The 20,504-nt window shown below is 42.3% G+C and overlaps 1 protein-coding gene across 3 annotated transcripts; it reads right to left on the bottom strand.

Moving 5' to 3' along the window:
* Positions 1 to 8,524: 8,524 nt before the first annotated feature.
* Positions 8,525 to 19,516, bottom strand: SLITRK4 (SLIT and NTRK like family member 4). Of its 3 annotated transcripts, none has more exons than XM_030967692.1 (2): positions 19,355 to 19,516; positions 8,525 to 16,596 (listed from the first exon to the last, which is right to left on the bottom strand). In XM_030967692.1, the coding sequence occupies exon 2, from the start codon at positions 16,544 to 16,546 to the stop codon at positions 14,033 to 14,035; it is 2,514 nt and encodes an 837-aa protein (XP_030823552.1). In that variant the 5' UTR covers positions 16,547 to 16,596; positions 19,355 to 19,516; the 3' UTR covers positions 8,525 to 14,032. The 3 variants fall into 3 exon arrangements, with proteins under 3 accessions (XP_030823552.1, XP_030823550.1, XP_030823551.1); XM_030967690.1 differs by having other exon boundaries at positions 19,463 to 19,516; XM_030967691.1 differs by lacking the exon at positions 19,355 to 19,516 and adding an exon at positions 18,932 to 18,992.
* Between the last annotated feature and the right edge of the window lie 988 nt (positions 19,517 to 20,504).

The raw sequence follows: 20,504 nt of genomic DNA, 5'->3' as shown, positions 1-20,504 counted from the left end.
TTGCATACAGGTAGATATATTATAAATGAAAGGCCTTATAAAATGTGGTTTAGGTCCTTCTCTTCTAGCTAAGCTAACAGTTAGCTTGTAACTTCCCATGTGAAAAATCATAAGAACGAAAACAGTTAGCACAACAAACTATTCTGGTAAGAGAACTGTTTGCACCTGTGAAAAACAAGAAATCTGTCCCATGGGAATCTGTGAAAAAAACATGTAAACTATCCAGGAATAGAAAGATTTGATGGACATGTATAATGCCATTTACTAACCAATGAACTGAATAGCAAGAAAGCTACGAACCAATTAGAGTTATACACGAGGTCTTGAAAATGGTATAGAAATGGGCTGTGACATGAAAGATTGGCTTTTCCTGCCTGAAGAAACTGAGTCCTGTCTGCTTATTACTGCAATATTCCCCAAAACACATCCCATGAAATCCAGGAAGATGTCCACTGGTGCCCTTTAAAAAGAAAGAAGGAGGGTGAGACTGGCATCCATGGATTCCCTTTTCTGCTCTCTGGGTTAAATGAAGGAACTTCACCATTCACATACTGGAGTTAATTACCCAAAGAGAATAAAGTGCTGTTCAAGAAGCTGAAATTCACTGTTTCTACAGAGGTTAATACACGCAGTGGCTCATTCCAAGCTATGTTGTTATAAAATGAAGGTGATCTTGTGTTCTGGCACCACAGTTTGAAAATTGCTGTTCAGTCTTGGATCAGAGAAGAGCTTGATGACACCTTGCTATAAAAATAAAGTGATAGATTTGGGTCTGCATTTTACAGTCCCACAACACTGAACTTTGATATTTCTTAGGCAAGCTTTCTGTTTGAGGTTTGGAGATGATTTTATTGTTTTTTCTCTCCTAGAAAAGGTTTGTTGCTCATATTCAACCTCTGAAATCTCTTGTGCACGCCCTGTCATACTATTTTTCAAAACCAGCATTTGATCTTGTGAAATAAATAATATGAATAATTCATGAGAAAGACATTTTAAAACCCAAATTCCACCCTTCCTTTCTTACTCCTACTTTTTCATTTGGCATTAAAGCTATTATAAACAGGCACATTTTGGTAACAAGCTAGACTGCCTGTGCATAGCAGGAGTATCATCAGTTGCAGAAGCAAAACCACACACAGAAAAAAAAACAACCCTTAAATATAATACTGGAACAATAAATATTGCTAAGACAGTATTGATTCAGTGTACTCTTGAAATATGTAAAGCTTTTAATTCCATGCTCTCTCACTCTTTTTCCTTAAGATCATATTACATTAAGTCATAGACCTGAGACCTTACAGGGCAGCATTTAAATGTCACTGCCAGCATTAGCAACATTCTCAGGTTTGTGAACAAAAACAATTTACTGTAAAAATGCATCTCCACAAATCTGTGTTCCTAAGTTAGCAATTTGTCTCATTAATATATTTTATAAGTCATTATTTAATATTTTTTAAAAGCATGTGACATATCGGCAAAACCTTAAACTTACCACATTGGTTCATGTGTAACAGACAGTGATCATAATTTAATACCAAATTCTAACATATTAACAAGAGTTTTTAGAATCTTTCAATCCCAGAGCACATCTGGCTGCTCTTTAATAAAGGGGAGTGGTTTTAAGGATCCATGAACAGTTTGTGTCTCCACTGGCTCATCAGAAATGCCATCAGAAGAGGAGCACACTTCTGTTTCAAAAGCCCTACAGCACAGACTGGGTGATAAGCTCAAAAAAGAGCCCTGCTCACTGCACACAGCCCAGGCACAGCTGTTTCTTGGTGACAAATGAGGAAAAGCTGATATTCCTCAGTTCTGTTCCTTGTAGGTAATGAGATAGCACCAGGGATGAATAGTTGGGGTGATGCTCCTTGCAGAGAGGCTTGTACTCTCCCTGGTCAATCTCCAAATTTAGATTCCCAGGGAACTCAGAAACATCTTGTGGCCTGGAAGCATCTAAATCTGCCCCTCGCTGGCTTTGGAGTCCACCTTTCATCAGGATTCCTGCTCTTACAGCTCTCCTGAATTCATGGAAGAGCACCAGGGTAAATTAGCCCATCTGTTTTCATCTGGCAGGCATTCAGCAAGGCACAGTTTAGCAAAGTGCTTAAATAAATGCTTAACCTTAAGCTTGCTATTAAGGACCTAAGGAAATGCTTTCCTGGATTAAGAACAAGAACTACTGAAAAATGAAGGAGATGTTCCTTGTCTGCAGCACGGTCAGAGGCCTGACAACAGAGAGAGGGAACTGCTTTCAGGGCTTGTCAAGGTCTGTGTGTGTGGGATGGGACAGTCAGGGGAGGTGGTGGCCATGTGTGACCACAGAACAGGACACAGATTGCGGCATGGAGCTTTCACGTGCCATGTTCATGACAAAATAAAAATAGGAATTGCACAGAACTGCTTTCTGACAGTGTTTAAGATCTGCGGCTTGTGTCTTGGGCCACCTCACCCTCCCAGCACAAGTGCCAGGGAGGCACAAAGACCTGAATCCCAGGTGTGCAGGGACAGCTGTGCTGCCCGTAGGTGCAGGGGGCACAAGCACAGGGGCAGTGCCCCGTGCTGTCACCTCAACCCCTCACACTGCTCCGTGCTCCCTCAGCCATGGGAGGTAGAAGCAAACAGCTCCAATTTTCTGTGATGATTGAGGTAGTGAAGATCCAGGTGGCAGCTTCTCTACAGGTTCAAAATAACTCTCCCTTTGCAATACAAATACTGCCTGCAGGTGTTTACTCCTGCCTTTCTGCAAACTAAAATGAGACAACACGTTTGCACATGACTAATCTCTTCATAATGCATTTTACCTCCTGCAAACTGCTTATAAATGTAATTATTTTTCAAAAGACTGAGAAATCTGCCAGATCTTCATATATAGGTCCTTGTGGATGATGCAATCCATCACCTTTCCAGTAAAGAACTATACAAAATAAAATATTTAACTGGTGATAAATTAAATATGAATGGCCAATGCATCACAGACATCTCCAAATGTTTACATGAGCATATAAGTTAGTGCTTATTTTTGTAACAGCTCAGTCTGTTCTCACCTATCTTGCCTGCTCACTGCTTCATAGAGCTCTAAGTAATCCCACGGACCCAAAATCACCTCTAAGCAAAAATTCCAGCTCCAGAAGTCCAAACAAGTTTTTTCAACTCCTCCTTCTGCATCTTTTAAATATACCCCTACCTCACCATGGGCTTCTGGGTTTCTTGGCTTGCCTGTGTCTGTCTCCATCACCCACACTGAGTTTTTACTGTAGTTGGAGGTTGTGGTGGCACAAACAGAAATAATTTACCCCTGCTTTCATTCACACAAGAACAAACCCAGCAATCCTCTGCTGGGGAATCTGCAGAGGTTCTGTGGGAAGTTTGGAGCTGGCAAAGGAGGGGAGGCTGAGGAGGCTGCTCAGGCAGCTGAAGGGGCTGTGTAAAGAGCAGAGCATCCTGCTGGGGTAATTAGAGAGCTCCTACCAGATTTATTCCAAGATCAAGGCCCTAAACTTATTTAACTCCCGTATCTTTGAAAAGCTGCACACTTATAATACCACACAGCTGGAAAAGTACTTTGGCACATTGGGAGGGGAATTTGGAAAAAGTCAAAATTTTCCTCCCCAAAATTAGTTTACTGACAAAGAGCATTAGGTCGTCTGGGACAGATGCTGTCTATCATGGAAATCAGTGGGGCTTTAAACCCTGCAATTTTTTTCTCAATACCTGAAAAAGATCCCCATTGTGGTAGTTCACACAAATTCTTCCACTGACTTCTCTTGAGCAAGACAAAGCAAAAAGGATATAAAGTTTCCCTTTTTAATCCCCTTCAAAATAGCTCAGGCATGTATGATGGAAGTAGCTGGGAGAGGTAATTGCTGCACAGTGGCCCTATTACTCACATACTTCAAAACAACCCAAAACTCCCACCTGCTATGAGTGAAGGGCTTAAAAAGTGTGGGTTATGAAACAGATAGAAGCATCATTTCAGACATACATAAGTGCCAGTTTAAATTTGTTTTTTTTAAGTCTTACTACAAATTATCATTAACCCAAATGTGGCTGTTAGCTGTGACTGGTGTTCTTAGTGTGTGGTTGGCTGGTTGTTTTTCTTTTAACTTGAAGCTCCTGCTTCAGATGAATTAAAGACTCCAATCTCTATAGGAAACTGAATTTTGGAAGATTTGTGTAGTGCAACTGAAGCCATGAAGGCCCCAAGGTTCATTGGGTCTTTAGAGACCTGCTGTGGTGTTAATATGCCTTAACATGGCCTGTAAAGGTTACAGATATGGGGAGATATCCTTTACAGAAAGGATTTTCTTTGTTTTCCTTGGATTTTTTCTTTTTTAACAAAAAAACTCCTCTCATTATGAAGATCAACTATAAACTATTCCACATGGTTTGGCTTGAGTTGGAGTCTCCTTGTGATAAATCCAAGTAAACAGAAACCCTTCTTCAGCCTTAATTACAGTAGCAGTGTTGGGTGGTGCTGCATTAAACTGACCTTTGGCTTTATGTTAGCTGTGCTAAATAAATAAAAAAATCACAATTTCCCAGTAACAAACACAAGCATATCTTATCATTCACAGTATGAAGTTGTTACTACAGTGCCATCTTCAGTGCGTTACATAAAGTGGAGTTTTCCTGTAGAGGATTTTTCTTTGTTCTTTGTGGGTTGGAAATGGATTAATAGAACTCCAGCTGCAGAGGAATGAGTAAAAAAGAAAAAGGTGAAAGCCTTCTCTCTCTGTTAAAAAGAAAGGGAGTGTTGTCATTAAGAAAATAAACTATTTTACAAGAAGCACATGTAATTATTAGGCAAAGCAATCTGAATCTGGCCACCACAATAGGTTTTGAGGTAAAAGATGGTTGTGCTCATTTACTGCCAGTGACACTCAGCATTACCACATGGAAATGCAATTTTGCACATGCACATGTATTGTGTAGCACATTACCAAACCATTAGAACTGTTAATACAAGTTTGAGTGTATACTATTTACAGACAGGGAAAAACTTGTGTCTCCACACATCTGACAGAGAACCTGGGCTAGCTGTACTGTGGGGGAAACCTCATTTGGTCCAACAAGTTCTTCCTACCTGGTCCCCAGAGTTTAGACTGGATCCAGCAGTGATGATTACTTCTCCTCTTGCAAAAGGAACTAGCCCACAGTTTGAATAGCAGCCAGCCAAGGAGAGTCTTACATTCTCGATTGCAGAGCTCTTGTGTTACTTTTCCCCCCTGCAATGCTAAAAGAAGGATGTTACTGAGCCCTGCTGCAGCCCTGTTCCTTGGCCCAAGGATGCTGCGGGCCAGGGCACAGGTATGTGCTTCAAAGGGTAAAGGAGAAGGCATTCTGGCAAAGGTCACTGCCATGCTCCTCTGAGTGTATCTAGCCCATGATAACTCTAGTTCTAGCTCATTGCAATGCCTGCAGAGTGGGTGTGAATTCATGTTGTTGCCCCAGCCCCATTTGGCACTGAAAGACACCTGGGCAAACTGACCTTGGCCATGTGTGATGTCACAGGGAATTCTGGTGTGGAGAAAGGAAACAGGAGCTGAGGCCAACTCCACATCTCAGTCCCACAGCTTGTCAGCATAGCAAAAATGCCAAAGGTGCCAATGACACTGGAAAATATGACTGATTTTATTATTATAATGCAGATGTTCTTTTGGGAGGGAATGTATTTGCCTGTCTTTTCCAGGCTTACATGTCTTCTTGCAGATGGCTCAGAGTTGTATTGCTCTGTACAGAGTAAACAGGTCTATTTAACAGCTGAAGAAGAAAAGTCTACAAAGAGGAAAACACAGCTTATCCACTCTCAATGATATTCCTCAAGCTGAACAATAGAGCTCTGTGCAGAGTACAGTGCTACTTCTCTTTTGAAATGGATTGTATGCTGATAATACTCATCATTTGCATGCTGCTTTCATTTTGAAAGCACATTACAAATGTATAGGAATCCTTACCAACACACTTTACAATTTATAATCCTTACTAGCTTTGCTGTCATAAGTGGTATAAATGACTTGACAAAGCTACACAGAGAAAATGCATCACACTGTTGTTTTGTTGACCAATACAGCAAAATCATAAAATCATGCTCATGGCATAGCTCCAACAGCTGAATGAAACTCCAGATTCTAGGAGAAGCTACTTAAAAGATAAAACCTCTTATGGTATCCACAGCTTATATTCTTGAGAAAGGATTACAAAATAGGGGCCTCGTTTGTTGGCACAAACCAAATTTTCCCAAATTAATTCCTAAATATTTCACTTGTACTTTCTCAATATTTCACTTCATTAAGGTGAAAGTAATTTTCATTGAACAAAAAGAAACCTTAAGTCTAGGTTATTCACGATGTTTTTGCTCTTTATTTTCTTAAGAAACGTGAGAATTAAAAGCAAAGCTTTTTTTTCTAGACACTTGGACCCAATTTCCTGATCATATTTGTAAAACCACTGATTTGTTGAACTGATCATAGAAGTAAAGATCTTCATAAGTACAAAACAGTGCAATGACATGTTGATATTTAAGAAGGAAGCCATATGAACCCCAGTTATTTCAAAGTGCTAACCTCATCCAAAAGATCACCCCTTGTATGAGATTTGTACTCTTGTTGCTAACCAACCTCATCAAACTGCAGGCACAACTCAACAGGAGCTGCAAGTCTGGTCCTGAGGAATGCCTGCTGATGTAAGTTCCATTGAAGCAAACAGAGAGGGAACATTCAAAACCTTGCATTTCATTCCTACCACACAAAAGGCAGAAAGACATTGAGGATGAATCTTTGCATTGTGTCCTGAGCTGCACATCTAAGTGCCTTGGGACCCAGGGGCATATTCTAACCCAAGAATGGAAGCTGAAAAGTTGCATGCTAAAAATATAAACACAACTGCTTTCTTCCTCTCTCTCTTAGCAAAATACTTTACTAGTACTGATATTAACCAACAATGTGACCATTCTTTAAAATACCTGCATTTTTCTTTTTCAATCTGGAAAAATTCAAATTCAGCCCATTTCACTTTTCAAAAAAAAAAAAAAAAGGAAAGAAATGAAAAGAAAAAGAAAAAAGAGGAAAATATTCTCCTACCCTTCTCCACAAAACTATTTTTGGGTATAAGCAAACACAGACTGCACATACACGAGACTGGTGACCTGGAGCCTTATTTGCAGTGTATAGACAAGAATACCCTGCTGAGAAGGACTAACAGGGTCTATGAAATCCTGCCAGGGAGCAAGAAGATCTGCTGTATGGTATATCCTTTCCAGCAGTTTCTTGCAGTGAAGAGCTCAAAATCTGTCAAAACACGCTGCCCTTAGTGACTGCTCATTGAGATGTGCATCCTGGGCAGTGTCTCATATTCAGATGTGAGCACTAATGTAGCACATGAAGAGAGCCCCTACCAAAGCCACTGCTCAGCAAACACTGGGCACAGACTGACCCCACACACAAACAGCCCCCAGTGTGCACAAAAATGCATCCACATCCTTAAAAGCATCCCTGAGAAATCTGTATCACAGCTGGTTTAACCTGAGTGATTTGTGCATGACTTTTCAGTGAACAGTGACACCAAAGCCTGGCTCAGGTAAGTGGGTGCAGATGTCTGCAGGATTTAGCCACAGTCAGAATTCAATTGACTGAACCACATTTCCTTTACACTGCACAACTTAAAGTCATGGAAAGCCACAACTGTCCAGCTTCAAAAGCTCAGCACAAAACTTCCCAACAGAACCTTAAACCATTTCCTACATTTCTGTTTTGGATCATACACCATCTGACGTGACTCAGAAACCATCCAGGACAGGCTCTTAGTTTGCCTTTTTTAGCTGTTTTCTAGGAACTGACAAATCCCACTCTTGTGCCTCTTTGGAAACTGCCATCAACCCAAGCCCAGAAAAACCTTCAGCTGTAAAGGACTGGCTCACTGAAGGAGAAATGAGAGCATGGAGTGGGAGGATGCTCTGCAAGGTCATAGTGCACACATTTCCAGGAAACCACATGAAATTAAACCAAGAAATGAAAACCTCATGGATGAGGGAAATTTAGGAATATTCTTTGTTACTCTACTGTTACAAAATGACAACTGAACCATTTAGAGATCATTTTCTGTTTTCTGGTTAAACAAAGACCAAAAAGAAGTAAGGTACCATTTGTTACCCATCAGAGTTGTACTACACCGTGTTAAGCCTTTACATACATGCATTCAAAAAATTCAGATTTAGTAAAAGCTAGGACTTTTTTTTTCTTATCCAATCTGTATTTGTGCTTTTGAGGAATTATTTATGGAATTATTACTTAGGGAATGGAAATTCAATATAACTCAGTATCTGTCTGTTACCAGTGACTGGTATTTTAAAAATAACAGACTGAAATGTACTGCTTTCAGACAATGAATTAGTTATCTCAAGTATTGCTAGTGAATACAAATAAAATTAGCAGTGAAACAAAGATATTTGCAATAAACTCCCTACTTAATGGAAAACAAGAGCGGAGTAACTTTGCTCCATTACAGTGAGAAAGTAAATTGTATCGTTAAGAAAGCATTTCTATTTCATGTGAGATTTACCCCAAGTGTATGTATAAACAGGCAAATTTATATAGTTTTGTACCCATAGTACAGCTCTGGGATGCCCACAGCTCTTGAATCACTGCAGAGGTCCACTGACATCAGACAGACACAGGGCTGCACTTGGTCTTTGCTCTCCCTACAGTCGTTTGAAAACAGTAACAGCTTTACCACACAAATCGACAGAGTATAAAGCAAGATTATATTACTTTTCAAGTCAAAAATTACTTATTTTTATTTCAATGACGGATAGATCTTGTAGTTCCTTCTTTTTTGTTCACTAGGGTAACAGCAGTTTTTACTCCATTGAAGTCTGTTCAGTCAGTCTGGATTTACATTGGTAAATTTTTGAGAAGAGTTTGTCCCTGAGCAACAACATTCTTATTTTTGTTTTCCAACAGAGCATCAACCATAATACATAAGGATGGGTGAATTGAAATTGGAAATAAAAACTAATAATGACAAAACATATTAACAGAAAACTCTCAAGTTCCTCTGCATTCAGAAAAGCAGTGCACACTTATTATCAAAACATGAATAATTAATTCCTGGTTCTCGAGTTTTTCTTTAGAAAGAAATTATATGGAATATTATATGTAGGCCTTTCTCAACTAATGCTGTGGGTTTGTTCCTAATGTTACACTTCAACTAGGAGTGAAAAAATCTGTATCAAGTCCTGATTTTCCACTTCATATCCCATTCTTATTCACATTCACTACCATCATAATGCATGTTAAACCCTGCACAACAGGGAATGTTTAATCTAAATGTAATTCTGTTCCCGCTCTTCTCCCTTGCCATGAAGGTTTTTATGAGGCTTTGTAAACCATTTTAACTATAAAATATAAATTTGGAAGTTAAACTACCTAAAGATAGCTTTGCAACTTTCAGTTATAAAACTAACCTAACCAAATGAAGTGGTAGATGGATTGGTGCTTTTACTTCTTCTAAGGACAAATTACGTTTTCTTTCCTCTGAAAATTTGTTATTGAAAATGACTAATAAGAAGAGAGCAGAATCAAAGCAAATGCCCCTAACATTATGTAATTGTTCCTCTAAGCACTTCTGGGTTGAAGAACTGAGAATCCAACTGAAAACTAAATTCTGCTTGTGGTAGTAATGGAAAAAAAGTCACTGACTTTGGAGGGATTATTTGCATAACAGGGGAAAGGAAGATTTTGTTGGACAACAGAAGATGAGAAAAATTTTCTAAAATAAAGAAAAAATTGTTGATACGGTTAGAAAACATTACTGCATAACTGCTTTACAGATTCTCTCTCATCCACATAAAAATAATCCAAAAGAGAATATCACAGGCACTTAACAAAGTCTAGTTTCAGAAATACAATAGTACCAAACAATTTTATTAATATTTCATACAAATTTTGAAGTCAACACTGACTAGTATTTTGATATTGATGAAGGCAAACAAAATTAATAAACAATAGGTTTCTGTGTTTTACATTGGACTGGATGTCATAAGTAACTGCCTTAATTATAAACTAACCTAAAATAGTAATGATCAAAACAGGGTAAAGCCAATACATTTTGTTTTCTTTACTTTATTTCAAAATAGAGTGATTATAAATACATTCTTGTTATATTTCCTTCCTAACTCTTTGGATGCAACCAAAAAAAAAGTCTCACTGTGCTCATTTCATACAATATCAACATACAAATCATGCAAAAGATATTATAGATATTATACCACCATCAAGTTCTGGATGTTTTTTCTTGATTCTGAAACATTTGTTAACATTATTCACAAGGCCATGCCTTTATAATTTATATCATCATTATGGCTTTAAAAAAAAAGCATTTAAAAATATATTTATACTAGATTGTTGCATTATTGTCAATCTTGCACACTAAATGCAAAACATAAATCACCTGTTCTTGTGTTCTTGCACCGCGGTATTTGCTTTCTGATAAAATTGCACAATTTTTTTTTCTTTTTCAAGAAAACGAGTACACTTTATTGATTTCATTTAAAAATGGAAACTTCTTTATAATACAATGGAGACAACAGATTATGCCAACACCTTCACTGATTTAGTTTATGTCTATGGGTCTTAACAGCCATTTTACAAGCATGGCCACTCAAACCAATATAATGAACAGACAGACCCGTTAAGCCACACCCAAGAGTCACCTTCTCAGAAAGACTGACCAGAGATTTGAATGGACATCACACTAAAACTGCTGTGCAGACACATACACCGTTTCCAAACATGGAGAAAATAAACTGACACTAAGGTTGCCATTCAAAGTAACAATTTCACAGAAAAATAGTGTTTCGCCAGCTTCTGCATTCTTCACTCACACTATTATGCCTACATATTGCACCATACATTGTAAAACACTTAGGGACAATTTCTACAGGAAGGTCCAGATTGTGCAACCTTTACTGATGCTGGTGAACCTACACTCAACTGCATAACCCCAGACGAGTCTCTGGGCTCTATGGATTATATACAATGGTTCTGAGCTGGCTTGTTCTGAAGTCAATGACAAAACTCTAGCTAAGCCCCACTCTTGGGCAGGTATCTAATTATTATCTCATGAATAGTACCTCTGCACATGACTTATGTTGAGGTGAATAGCTTTACTGGAATTGGGGCCTCAGTGATCAGAAAACTCTGACCTGGTGTAATGGTACAGCATAACGGTTCAGTTCTTTTGATCAGCAAACAGAAGACACCACTCCAAAAACCAAAAAAACTCAAACAAATTAAAAATACCAAACCAAACCAAAACAAAAACCCAGAAAGAACACCCCCAGAAAACCTCACAACACAAAATGAAACAAAAAAAAAAGCCTCATTTTTTTTAGCTTAGGAAGGCATGATCATTTATCTCTGTTCTTTTGACTCAGGGCAGCACAAGTCACAAGCACATCAGTTTTACCATCACTTAGAAGTAATTCCTTACTTGCAATTTTTAATATTTTTAGCACTCTCCGGAGGATCATACAGGACATGTCAGTGAGTGTGTCAGACACCTTCTGCTTTGGCAAACCCCAGTGAACTTGGACCCATCCTTGAGGCCACAGAGCTCTGTGCAGAGCAGACCAGGAGCTGTCACCCTCAGCCTACTGAAGGAGCCAGCAGAGTCCACCTGGTCAGTGCAACATAGACACTCCTTAATCCACAGACAATAAATAAACTCACATGTTCTCATCCAAACCTAAGCCATGCATTATTGCATCATTGGTCAACCAGGAGCTTTTTATGCGAGAACTGCATGTGTACGCAGTATCCATGTCCTCAAAATCCCCATGACATTCTGAATCAAGTTAATTACTGTGCATGGATAGAGGCAGCTTTTTAAAGAAACTCAGCCATTAATTCATCTCTCGCAATTTTATTATCTGAAGTCATGTATATACTACGCAGTATGGAGAAAAATAATAAAACCATCTTCTTTCTAAGCCAAAAGAGCATAAACAAATGTCTGAAAGTAGAGAAAGTACTTTCTACTTTGCTTTCCCTTAAATAAAGAAGCAGGGCTTTTTTTTTTTTTTTTGTCTATTTTGATAAAAATATACTGCAGGCTGTTTGCCAAGTATCATTCCAGAATAAAAATTTCAACTCAGTGTCACAAAGCCCTGAAATTAGAGGTTTATATTGGAAATAGCTGACACAGCCTTCTTCACAGTATTATTATTGAGTCTTGCTCTAATTTTTGCTAGCTTCAAATTCATGAAAAATGTACGTGTTTATATCCTACTATCTTAATTGACTAATGTATTGATTATAAAAGGTAAGGAGGGGTAAAGGTTCTGAAAGCAAAGGAGATAAGAGGGTCTTATCCAAAGCTCATTGAGTCAAAGAAATTTTGTTAATCTCATCTCATAGATTTGCTCTAGGATGCTTTACCAATGTATCTCCATTCTCATGTCAAAGTACCATCTATCAGTGAGATACAATGGGGATTTTCCATTCTCCTACATTTTTTCCTGGCTATTCAGATTCAGCTTTCCAAAGGCAAGCTTTTACTCTCTAGTTGTGAGCTACACAGTCCTCTGAACTGAGACCACTATATCCATTTTGCACTGTGGTTTTGAACAGGATTTGCCATATTGTTCACTGCTCTGATCAGGTTTTGCTGATTAAAAGCAGCCAGAGAGATAAGAACAGAAAGCTTCTGCATGTACAATAAAAATATTCCCCTCAGAATGAATTCCTGTAAATGCCTGTGAAAAGTATTCAGATTAAGCTGTAGAGACCTGAAAAGCAAGAAAACTGATGGCAAGTAACAGCCTGGGACACAATACTAAAAAACTAATCAATCTATTTCAAAATGCACCATTGGTAACAGATCTGAAATAAGGTAATATGCTAATCTCACAAGAATAGTACAGAACAATTTTATTATTATTATCATTATTATTATTATTATCATTATTATCTGATCACTTAATTCTGGATGATGCTATACATTACATCCCCGGTTGCTGTTTGGTATATTGTTCTGGTTTTATTTATACTGAATGATTAATGCATTGTGATCAGGAAAACAAGTCAGGCATATTAAATACATATTAAGGAGTACATATTTTTTTCCTATGTAGTATACAAAGTATTTCATAAATATGAATTATATTACAAAAATAATTTCTGCTACGCTCACACAGTAAGCACTTTGACAATTTTGGACAACCTGTTGGGGTTGCAAGAGTTTCACGTAACTGAGAAGGAACTCTAGTTTTAATTGGAGATGAGTCTTAGAACAGATTCTGCATAAATATCAAATATTTTCTTCAGATGTCACAAATACTGCAGAAGTCAGGTTGAACTATTTTCTTTCTTTCTTTCTTTTTAAATTTTCTGTATAGACATGTATGCTTCAAGTGGTCAGATTTATTTCATAGGTATGTAATGCATGGTATATTTTAAACACAATTTAACATTATAATTCCAGTGGTTTCAAGATGCAGCCCATAAATGTAACCAATTTACACATACTATTGAATGTTCTCTCTTTGCATGCTTGTTACTTTCCAGGTAAGCTTTAAACAGTGCCATTAGAACACCACAAATCAAAGGATTACTCCAGTTCCACCAACTTAAATCCACGTGCAGGATGAAGGGCCCAGCTGAAGTACAAATATCAGTACCAGGTTTCTTGTGTTTGTTCTAACAAATCACAAGGAGACGATGGTTTGCATTTGAGATACAAAACATATATGCCTCTTGAGGTTAAATTCAGTGTAACGTGTATAAAGCATCCCTTTGGCAATAGAGTTTGCAGTATCCCTACAGGATTCCACAGGGCATGAGCTTTATGGAGTAAAATCTATTAAGGAAATTCTCCTCTACTTGACAAATCATACGCAGCTACAGTTAATCAGACACCCCTGGATACACCTGCCTCTATGCCTATCAATATAATATAGTATTTGGAAGTTAAAAGTCAACAAAAGGCACTTTCATCATTAAATAAATGTCCTCTGTAGGCAATAAGATTGTATGACCTATATTTTATTCAAAGCTGTTTGTTCTTCAAGGACTTGTAGGTAGTCAGGTGAACCTTGAAGTTTAGCTTTTAGTTCAAAATATTCACTTTTTCTTTGTTCTACTACAATTTTACTATGATTACCACCTATTAGAGATTTCTTGGCTTTTTTGTCTTGCAGTTTCTCTGGGTAACGTATTTCAAAGCCACTGACCCCTATGCTGTTGTATTCCTTTTTACTTTCAAGAAAATTTTGAATAAATACATTGGAATCCCTTCCAGGGAATAACTCATCCAGTTCATCGATTGTGCTAAGTCTTTTTCTGGAATCCACATGCAACAAATCTTTCTCCTTGTCATTCATGTTTCTCAGAATGACTTTTTGCCCTGGTGGGTCAGCAAACGTGAAGCCTGTTTCAGACTCTTTCAAGCCACAGGTATGACTTTTGCTCATCTGCTCAATGGTTTGAGGAATGAAGGCCTCTGCACCCAGTCCATCTTTTTTGTTTGACTTGTGATCGTGCTTTCTTAGCTGCAGTTGCATAGAACTGCACTCTTGGTTTCCAATCCCTTCATGCTTTATGGTTGGTTTTTTGTTGCGCCGAAGCACAAAAACAAGAAGACAAAAAGCAACAAACACTGTTAAAATCAGCACAACCAGTATGCTCAGGATTAGGATGGACAATGGAACTGGGCCACCAGGAGGACTCCGGACTGGTCCCGGGGGTGTTGTAAAAATAACAGCAGGCATGGGACTAGTGAACAGAGCAGATGGCTTGTTTAAAAGTTTAGGACAGAGAATCTCATTTTTCAGAGACTTAAGTTCTATGTTAGCAAACTGCACAGGTGTCTCACATTTCAATTCCTTCACCACAATACCGTCATTTAGCTTCTCAAGCCACAGTTTTAAAGCAACTAAATCACAAGTGCAGTCCCACGGATTACCTTCCAAATCTATTTGTGTAAGAGACTTTAGCTGATCAAGAACACCACTTACAGGTAAATACATGAAGTGATTGTTCCTCAGATTCAGTCTAGCAAGTGGTGCACCAGCAAAAATATACGCTGGCAAGCTTCGCAGAAGATTGTTGTTCAGGTAGAGCAACTGCAAATTTGGCATTAAGTCAAAGGTGCCTGCTAGGATTTCTTTGATAACATTGTATTCCAAATACAGATATTGCAAATTGTGGAGGCCAGCAAACATCTCTGGGCTCAGACGCTCTATCTGATTGCCATTGAGGTACAATCTCCGTAAATTTGTAAGGTTGCGGAAAACATCTCCTTTGATCACTGAAATCCGATTGCTGCCTAAATGTAGCAAATCCAGCCCCTCAAAGTCAGCGAAATCTGTAGTATCCACATCCTTAATATAATTGCCATTTACATGCAGTTTCTTGGCATTTAAAGGTTTGGGTACGAGTTCAGCCATCGATTCTATATTTCTTTCTTGGCAATTTACACTTAATCCCAAGTCTGAAGGATGAGTTTTGCAAACACAAGGGAGCGGACAAGGAGTTAAAGGAGGCACCCTGGTCTGGTAAGATACGATCTGACTGAGATTGCGACTGGACAGTGCTTTGCCTGCTACTATCCCCGAGATCTTCGAAGGATTTGTAGTCTTTGGTGCCTTTGTGACTAATCTGTGCACTGATGTTTGAGTGGTGTGGCCGTTGGGCGTGCTGTAGCCGGGCTCCAGCTGCGAGGGAGGCAGGATGCGCACGTCAAAATCACTCCCTGTCCCCATGGAGCACAGCTCCTGCTTATTGGTCTCTTTCAGCAGCCTTCCATACAAGTCACTGGGTGTTTCACAGATAGCCTCTCCAATGTAGATGTTATAGGGCATGTTCTCCAGCCACGCTTTCAAAGGCAACAAATCACAAGTACAATTCCAGGGGTTGTCTTCCAGCTGCAGTTCAACAATTCGCCCGATGTGTTCCAGAACTCCAATGTATGGCAGCTTCTGTATTCGATTCCCTCGTATATCCAGATGGGTTAGAGAAGCAAATCGAAAAATATTATCGGGAAGGAATGAAATCAGATTGTCATTAAGTATCAGGACTTTCAGCTTGTGAAGCTTATTGAAGGCTCCCCGTTCAATAAACTTGATTAAATTGTAGTCAGCTTGGAGATACTCCAAGTTCTCTATGCCAAGGAAAGTGTCAGCCCGGAGAATCTTTAATTCATTGTTGTTCAAGTGCAACTGTTTTAATGCACTAAGACCCATAAAGGCCCCTCCCTCAATGTTCTGTAACTTATTATTACCCAGTTGCAAGGACACTGCATGTGTAAAATTAAGAAAGGAATTTGGATATAGAATAATTAGCAGGTTGTTTTGAAAGTTGAGGTGGTAAAAATTAGACCATGGTGGTTTAAGCTGATTTGGTCTGTAGACTGCGACCTTCTCACAGTTGACATAGAGTACATTCTCAACTGACACACAGGAGCAAACATTGCAAATTTCCACAGATATATCAGCATCTGCAGTTGTAGAAGAAACTGGAGATGACAGAACCAGAAAGAGCCACAGAATCATCTTCTTATGATCAGCAAGCAACCTTAGGCTCCTGAACAAAGATAAAGAATCTAAAGAAGAAAGAAGGAAAGAAAAAGAAAATGTTTTTCAGTTGACATTGTTCCAAAATGTCACTTGGGTTAGAAATTGTATACCACTGAGCTACTGTACCTGCCAAGTATTATAGATAAACTACAAGAACTGAATTTAAATTAACATGAAAGACTTTAACAACCAAACAAATGCATGGGAGCTGGGATGATTTCAAACACAGAATGTAAATTTCTGTAGAGAAACACAAATAACTCTCAGGTCTGTCAAATGTATTTCTTTCTCTTGTACATGCCAAGCATGCATAACTAATAAAGTAAAATAACCAAAGGAGATTCCAATTTTATGCATATTTACTCCCCTCAATTGTGCACTGCTCATATGTTGCTGTGCATTTCAGGGATATTAAACACAAATGCTGATGTTATGCATGCCAAAACATCTGGGATGGGATAGCACAATATAGAAAGGATGGAGATGCTGACACAAAAAGCAATGCCAATGCTCAGTATATGTATATAAAGCAGCAGCACATACAAATGTATCACTATGATAAAGATATTCACTCAAGGGCTACATAGGCATGCACACACATTGTTTCTGTCACTTCTGATATCTAGTTTAAGTAAGTAGGTGATAAACTGACTGCAGAAATACAACTATTCACTAAACAAGATCAGCTCTGGGTGACCAATGGAAGCACTCAGACATGGAAGAAGCATGCACAAGCACACAGCCCCATCCCCAGGAATAACAATACACTGACTTGCAGGGAAAAAACAAAGTCACAATTTGCAGTCTGACACTACTGAAATCTGAGAACTATTTCCCCCCCCTAAAACATTATGTAATTTGCTCTTATTCCTGCATTGATAAGAACCCTTTGCATATAATCCGGCCAGCTGAACTGCCATTTTTTACGCAGAAGAACTCGAGCCACAGCATTTCCTCTGAGTTATAAGGTAGGGTTCCCCCCCTCCCCCCTTTTTTTAATAAATCAGTCAATAATCAATACATTGCACACACACACATTCCATCTTCCCATTTGCCCCATTTCCCAACTTGTCCCTTTCATTTCCTGCTGTAGGAAGCCACTGAGTTGGCAGGAGAGAGCCAGAATGAAAAGTGGAGAAAGCAGGAGCCAGCTGGAGGGAGGAGAACCGGGCTGGAGGGAGACACAAGTGGAGGATGTGCCGGGGGTCCTGGAAGGGAGGGGAGAGGAGGGATGAGCAAAGACCGCAGGACACAAGGACAAGAGGGAGAGGAAAAGCACGGAGGAGAGAAGGAAGGATGAGAGGAACTGATGACCGAAGGAAGGGGTCAAGGAGGCCGCTTGCTGGGAGAAGGGGAAGCGGAGCCTCGGCCGCCGATGCCCGCAGGCTGCCGACCCCGGCCGCGGCGAGCGCGCCCCCAGGGGCGGACCGGTGTCCCCGCGCCCCCGCCGCTCCGTCTCCCTCCCCCTGGCAGGCGCCGTGCTCCCGTATCCCTGCCTCGCCCACGCTCGAGTCCCTCTTCTTCCTCAGCCCCGGGGCCCCGGCCGGCGCGGAGCGGGCGGGCTGCGGGCGCTGCGCGGGGCTGGCGGCGGGGCGGCGAGCCCGGCCAGCAATACCGGCACTACCGCAATTTTTTGCCGCATCCGGCTCGGCTGGTGCCGGCTCCCCTCTGCCGTGGGCGCCCCGTCGCCCTCTGGCTCCCGGCGGGAGAGGGCGGCAGGGGCACGGGCGCGCTCGCACATCCCGGCCGGGAGCGGGCAGAGCGCGGCGGAGCAGCCCCGCATCCCCTCCGCCGTCCCTTCGCAACAAGGCACGGCCGTGCTCCCCGCCGCTGAACGCACCGGCCCCCCCCGCCCCGGTACCTTTGCAAAGTCCAGCCCGCAGCGGATCCACACACCCCCTTCCCCAGCCCCACTGCGCAGATCCTGCCCCCCCGTCCCTCCCACACCTCCGCCGGCTTTTCCGGGCCGCCCGGCCCCGGTGCCTCCGCTCGCCCGCTCTCCCGGGAAGGATGGGAGAGGGCAGCGCTGCGCCTGGTGCCGCTGTCCGGGGCTCCGGGAGGCGGCCGGCTGCGGGGAGAGGCGAGCGCGATGGCAGAGAGGCTCCGGCAGGAAGCCACTGTCGCCTCGTCGTATGCACCCCCGCCTCCCCCCACCCCACCCCTCGCCGTCTTTAAAACAGCACCGGTAATTCTTATAGCAATGAAAAGAAAACCTTCGGAATAATTAAAAGAAATTAAAACGCCAACGTACGGGCGGCCCCGCCGTGCCCCCACCCCCGCCCGCACTCACACGCCCGGCGGGCGCCCGCCGCCCTCGGTGATGCTCCCGGCTCTCCGCGGCCAGCCCGGCACCGTCCCTACCTCGGCGCCCGGGGTCGCCGCGGCTCCGCTCGGCTGCGCTCCGCCGCTCTCCCCGCCAGCTCCGGGCTCCGGCGGCTCCGCGGGCGGCGGGAGCGGCCGGGCACCCGCCGGGGCCAGCACCCCCGGCCGCGCGGAGCGAGGGCAAGCCCGGCGCTGCGGAACCCCGCGGGCTCCGCCGCATGCAGCAGCCGCCCGGCTGAGCCCTGCCCCGCCGCCGCGGTCCCCCGCACACATGCGGGGAGAGGATCCCTCTGCACACGGGCGCCCGCTCCCATCGCACTGCTCTCGCCCACCCCCTGCACGCAGCGAGCCCCCTCCCCTCGCCACACGCACACCCGCACACACACACACAGGCACACACGCACAGACACACGCACACACAGACAGACACACGCACACACACACATGCATGCACGCACGCACCGAGCGCTGCTCCGGCCGGGAGGGAGACGCCGCTCCGGGGCAGCAATCCCGGCGCATCGCCGCGGCCGGAGCCTCTCCCGCAGCCCGGAGGCGCCGTGCCGCCGGTACCTTTCCCGGGGAGCCGTCGCGCTGCGCCCCCGCGGAGCCCAGGCGGGGCGTGCGGGGCGGGAGGAGCCCCCGGGGCGGCGGGAGCGGCGGGGCCGCGCCGGGAGCCGCGCCGGGGCTGCCATGGGCGGGCGAGGCAGCCACAAGTGCAGCCCGCGGCCGGGACGGGGCCAGCGCGGCCCCCGCGCCCGGGGAGCCGCAGGGCAGCGCGGCTGCGAGAGCCGAGCGGGGGAAGAAGGAGAGAGAGAAGACGGGGAAGGACTCCCCCTTCTCTTTTCTGGTGATCTCCCCTCCCGGCTTGAAACAAAAGTAGAGGTGGAAACTGAGTGGGCAGGATGGTAACATTTGCTGCATTTAATGTGAATTGCAATTATGGAGCGGAATCGCTGCGAGGAGACATACCCGAGCCGTTCTTACGACAACGCAGCTATTTGTCTATCTCATTCTTTGTGGTTAGGTGAAATTCCTTCTCTGCGTAGGTAACAGCTGCAGTCTGATGGAAAAAATCCTCAAATGTTATGCACCGGTGCTAAACAGATTCTGCTAATTAACAACTCCTATTGACTCCAGCTTTCATAATACACTTTAAAGTGGTAATGAATACCCTCAAACAAGGTGACATCGCATTCCGAAGCAGAAGAGTCAGTTAACCAAATGAAATCTTGCAAGGGGAGTTCAACTGCTTGTCCTTTACCACGAATGCTAACGTGATCCAGTTAGAAAACTGTTTATGTGCTGTACACATACCGGTTGTGAGTGCTAGTTCTGGGCAATAAACGCCAGGGAATGGAAAACAGCAACTGCTTTCTTCATTTACTGAAATGAAATAAATAGCTTGTTCCAAAGGCTGACTGCATCTAATTGAAATAATTGCAGAATGTTATTTTGCATTATGCGGTTAGACTGATACCTGAAAACAAATGCAGCTGAGACATCAATAATTTGCATATCACAACAGAACTGAAAGCGATCTGTGATTAATATTCAGCCAATTAAGAACTGAAGTCTTTAAAATGTAAACTCTCTTAATTATTGAGCCATTAAC

Source organism: Camarhynchus parvulus, chromosome 4A, assembly GCF_901933205.1.
Source record: "Camarhynchus parvulus chromosome 4A, STF_HiC, whole genome shotgun sequence".
In the NCBI taxonomy this organism is placed as follows: Eukaryota; Metazoa; Chordata; class Aves; order Passeriformes; family Thraupidae; genus Camarhynchus; species Camarhynchus parvulus.
Note: the sequence above shows the minus strand (reverse complement) of the source record. Positions and strands in the feature narration are given on the sequence as shown.